Source organism: Lactuca saligna, chromosome 3 (genome assembly GCF_052625555.1).
Source record: "Lactuca saligna cultivar CGN05327 chromosome 3, ASM5262555v1, whole genome shotgun sequence".
NCBI classification, from domain to species: Eukaryota; Viridiplantae; Streptophyta; class Magnoliopsida; order Asterales; family Asteraceae; genus Lactuca; species Lactuca saligna.
The window spans coordinates 188,759,741-188,765,579 of NC_136419.1; the positions used below are offsets into that span (position 1 = coordinate 188,759,741).

Genomic DNA, 5,839 nt, shown 5'->3' on the forward strand with positions numbered 1-5,839 from the left:
ACACGGGTTATAAACTAGTTACTTCATATAAATTCGGGATTTTAGATAGTTTAGATAGTTGATATTGTCGAATAATTAGGATTAATTCTTGTATTAACTTATTTAAATCGGAAGTGTAGAGATTTTTAAAAAAAGGACATGTGGCAAAGTGACAATGTAGAATAGGGACGAGTGGCAAAATGAGTTTTGTTTATTAGAGGATGTAGATGTAGATAATATGGAAGAGAGAGAGAGAGAGAGAGAGAGAGAGAGAGAAAGTATAGAGTTCAATGTTTATTGAACGGTTGAATGGATTTCTAACGCAAATTTATTAACTTTTAAAGAATTGTATGCATTCTCTCTCGTGTTCAACTCTCTATGAGTTGAATGATGTATGGATGCTCTCACATGGTATAGATACACATGATATATATATATATATATATATATATATATATATATATATATATATATATATATATATATATAATTGGAAAATGGAACACATAGTTAAGGTTTTAGAGGCTAAATTTAGGATAGAATGTTATAGATGATGTATATATAATATCGTCCATATATGAATTAGATATATATGTATTGTCCCGATACATATCATTTAGAAAGTTTTGCTACCACTTATATACACTAAAAATGTATTGAATTCTAGAAGTTTTGCTCATGATAGATTGAAATGTTTCTTTAAATAGATTAAAAATAGAAATATTAAAAAAAATAAAAAAAATAATAATAAATGAGCTCCAAATTGCCAATAAAATCAATTTTTGAAAGAGAAATTAAATTGATTCCTACTTTTTATGCCTACAAATGTTCTACACAATAAAATTATGATAAGTGTCATCTTTCCATATTTTTTTAATTAAATCATTAAGCATATATTAGAAATATATCAAATACAATTAAATTGAATGGTGATTTGTCATAATTTTAATGGTAGAAATAATTGTAGGAATAAAAGGTAGAAGGTAATTTTATTTCTCTTCTTGAAATCACTTTACGTTACAAATAGATTCTTAAAAGTAAAGTGGGTTCGAAAATTCTGATACAAGTTCGAAGATTCTGTTAAAGTTATTTTTGAAATAATTATACGTTATGAAATCAAATTTCGAAAACAAAAAGTTATATTTTGAGAAAAAAAAGTTTGAACTAATACATAAACCAACAAGAATTGTACATATTCTTCTCAGCAACAATGACATAAAGTACATGTGATAATTCCAATAATACTTATACAGTTTTGTATTGATATAATTGTAATAGACTAATAGTATTCCATTTTAGTATTGTTTTGATGGTGATAATGTGACTTTTTAGTGGTATAAATTATTAAAATCTATATAAATATTTTAATGATATACTTATAATAAATAACAATATCTATAAATTTGATAAAAGATATAAAAAGAAATTGAAAATGGAAAAGATAAAAAAATGATATATTGAATAAACTGATAGGCTAAAATTGTAAATATATCCGAACTATTTTTGTATATCTAAAAGATTCGTGTGATTGTTGTGTGCCAACAACCCCATTTTTGCAAAGCTTTTAAAACACCGCATTTTGTACAAAGGAATCAGAAATTACCCCAATTTTTTGCAAAAAGCTCTCATTCCAAATGCATTTTTTTGTGGTCCATCGGCAAAAATTTGGTCAAGTGTTTCGTGCCATAATTCTCACATGGGCTTGAAGGGAGCCTTCTTTCAAGGCAAATCCACAGTATAAAATGCAACAAACTCTCTTTAATACACATACAAAAAATGTCTCTCGTACACTTTCAAGTCCTACTTCTTAGTGTACTTATAACACCCTCCACCCTTTCCATAGCTAACTTTCTTCCACATAGACATCATCGACGCCCCTCACCCTTGCACTTCCATTGCAAACCGCCGGTGGTGGTAAGGTCACCGCCGTTGGTGGTAAGGTCACCGCCGGTGGTGGTAAGGTCGCCACCGGTGGTTAGACCAACAACACCTGCATATACCCTACCTGCTCCAATACAAGAATCACCACCAAGAAGACCCTATGGTGCACCACCTATGTACATAGTTCCGCCAATCAACAACCAACTACCGCCATCGCCTGTCTACAAGCCACCACCATACTTCAATAACAATCCACCATCAACAAGACCTATTCGTGAACCACCTGTTTACATGGTACCACCATTCAACATCAAACCACCACCATTACCCGTCTATATGCAACCACCGGATATCGAGTATACTCCACCAACACCAAGGCCTATTCGTGTATCACCACCTATGTACACGGTACCTTCCATTAACATTGAACCACCACCATTTCCTGTCTACTTGCCACCACCAGAGTTTGAGAACAATCCACCACCAACAAGACCTATTCGTGTTGAGCCACCAATATACATAGCACCACCAATCATCAACCAACCACCACCATCTCCTGTCATGCCACCACCAGAGTTTGAGAACAATCCACCACCAACAAGACCTATTCATGTTGAACCACCAATATACATAGTACCACCAATCATCAACCAACCACCGCCATCTCGTGTCATGCACCCACCAGATTTTGATAATAGCACACCACCGACAAGAGATATCCATGTAGCACCACCAATGAACATGGTACCACCTATCAACATGGGACCACCATCATCTCCGGTTCCTATGCCAACACCAGAGTTTGAGAGTAGTCCACCACCAACAACACCTATTAGCGTGGAACCACCAATATATATAGCACCACCTATCAACATTCAACCACCATCATTACCTATCTACACACACCCACCAAATTTTGATAATGGTCCACCACCAAACAGACCAATTCATGTAGCACCACCTATATATGCAATACCACCTATCAACAAGGAACCACCACCATTGCCTATCTATACGCCACCTCCAGGGTTTGAGAAAAGTCCACTACCAATTACAAGACCTATTCACGTGACACCACCCGCGTACATAATACATCCTATCAACAGAAAACCACCACCATTACCTGTCTTCAGCCAACCGCCAACAAGACCTATTCATGTAGCTCCACCGGTTTACATGGCACCAAAAATTAACAAGCAACCGCCACCACCACCACCTATTTTAAAGAACAACCCACCACCAGCAAGGAAAATAGGAGTTCAACCACCAGTGTATATGACACCGCCATTGAACATGCAACCACCACCTTCACCTATTGTCTACATGCCACCGCCAATTTCAGAAAATAATCAACCACCAGCAAGGAATATTCGAGTGGAGCCGCCAATGTACACACCGCCAATCAACATGAAACCATCACCTTCACCTATAATCAACATCCCACCACCATTTTTAGAGAATAGTCCACCACCATCAAGGCCTATTCTAGTGAATCCACCGATATACATGTCACCGCCAATCAACATTCCACCACCACCTTCACCTGTTGTGGACACCAGACCACCAGTTTCAAATGACATCCCACCACCACCACCACCACCTGCCGATAGTCAGCCACCACTAGAAACACTAGCTCCACTAGATCCTATTGACGATCCACCCCATTATGATATGCCACCACAAAATCCGGTCAGCATGCCACCACCCATAAATGAAGAACCTCCAGAAATTCCAATCGCCATGCCACCACCCATTAAACCGCCAGAAACTCCAACCGACGTAACATCACCCATTGAGGAAGAACCACCAGAAACTTCACCACCGGTGATGGATGAACCACCAGAAACACCAACACACAAACCACCACCCAATGATGAAGAACCTCCAGAAAATTCAGTTGGTATGCCACCACCAATGCAAACGAACATGCCACCACCTGTTAGGGAAGAACCACCAGAAACTTCAATCGGCTTGCCACCACCGGTGATGGATGAACCACCGGAAACACCAACACACAAACCACCACCCAATGATGAAGAACCTCCAGAAACTTCAGTTGGGATATCACCACCCATGGATGATGAACCACCAATGCAAACGAACATGCCACCACCCATGGAGGATGAACCACCAATGCAAACGAACATGCCACCACCCATTAACGAAGAACCACCAGAAACTTCAATAAGCATGCCACCACCGGTGAAGGATGAACCACCAGAAACACCAACACACATACCACCACCTAATGATGAACAACCTCCAGAAACTTCAATTGGTATACCACCGCCCATGGAGGATGAACCACCAATGCAAACGAACATGCCACCACCAATGAACGAAGAACCACCAGAAACTCCAATCAACGTGCCACCACCTGTGGAGGATAAACCACCAGAAATTCCAACCGATAGGCCACTACCTATACAAGAACCGTCAATCGACATGCCACCACCTATAGAGGTTGAACCACCTGAAACACCAGGCATCCAACCACCCATGAGGGAAGAACCCCCAGAAAATCCAATCGACATCCCACCACCTATAGAGGATGAACCACCACCAATAGACATCCAGCCACCTATGAGGGAAGAACCGCCAGAAACTCCAATAGACAGCCCACCACCTATAGAGTTTGAACCACCAGGAACTCAAACCGACGTGACATCACCTATTAAGGAAGAACCGCCAGAAATTTCAATCGGTATGCCACCACCTATAGAGGATGAACCACCAAAAATGCCAATCGACATGTCACCACCCAGTCAGGTAGAACCACCAGAAACGTCAATTGGCATGGTACCACCGGTGGATGATGAACCACCTGAAACGCCAATAGATATGCCACCACCTCTTGGGGAAGAACCTCTCGAAAATCCAATCGACATGCAGCCACCTGTGGTGGACGATCCACCAGAAATGCCAACCGACAAGCTACCACCCATTGAGGATGAACCATCAGAAAATCCGATCAACATGCCACCTCCAATGGAGGATGACCCCCCGGAAACACCGATTAATATGCCAACACCAATTGATGATCAACCTCCACAAACTCCAGTCACTATACCACCACTAATCGAAGATCAACGACTACAAACTCCAATCGGAATACCACCACCCATTAAAAATTAACCACCTGAAAAGCTGAGCTTTATGCCACCATCGACTGAGAATCAGATGAGTCGCAAACCGCAACACCACGTACATATATATCATTAATTTACAACTTAAAGTTGCTTCCCAGAGGATGATCCCACCTGTCACCAATGGTGAGTGATCTCATTATGAACATGGTTAATTTCCATAAGTTTTAATGATGTGGACATGCATGCATCGTATGCATGTATCTTATTTTATTCTTCCAAGAATGTAACATGATGTGCAAAAGAAGTATTCCACGCATTGGATGGTTTTGTTTTGGCTACTGTAGGTACTAACCATATATTAAAAGGTTCAACTAAGTTCTGCGCATCAGTCTGTGAAATAGCATGGTTATAATCTTTCGACTTGACCTTCAGTATTTACTTTATATCTGTATGGTTGAACTTTTAATACATATACATTTATTAATTAAGACAATTCGCGCGAGTGGGTAAATTAATTGTATCTTCTCATCGACTGTTTGGGCTATAACTACGTACATGTAGTCACCACAGGGTTTGACCATGATCTTTTGACCTCAAAGAGTACACCGACGACATTTCGTGTCGGCAATAGATTAGGAGGGAAGCAAAAAGACTTTAAGTGGGTTTCTGAAAAGATTTTAAGTGGGTTTCTGAAAATATATGCTGAAGACGTACATGGCGTCACTATAGGCTTGGAAAAATCTTTTTTATATTTTTAATATAATTTTACAAGAAAACAAAACAACATCGTGTTGGTTTATACATATGTGGTCGACATGTCGTCGGTATAGAGATGCATTGATCCTGGGGTGGGCTATAGCTAAGCACATATATTTTATTAATTATTTTTA

At 39.4% G+C, this 5,839-nt stretch overlaps 1 protein-coding gene across 1 annotated transcript; it reads left to right on the forward strand.

Moving 5' to 3' along the window:
• Nucleotides 1-1,755: 1,755 nt before the first annotated feature.
• On the forward strand, nt 1,756-5,357 carry LOC145036265 (uncharacterized). The gene has a single exon (XM_078984720.1). The coding sequence runs from the start codon at nt 1,756-1,758 to the stop codon at nt 4,993-4,995; it is 3,240 nt and encodes a 1,079-aa protein (XP_078840846.1). The 3' UTR covers nt 4,996-5,357.
• Nucleotides 5,358-5,839: the final 482 nt, after the last annotated feature.

What these genes read in the sequence shown, in the direction of transcription:
- LOC145036265 (XM_078984720.1), top strand. Translation starts at nt 1,756, where the DNA reads ATGTCTCTCGTACACTTTCAAGTCCTACTTCTTAGTGTACTTATAACA.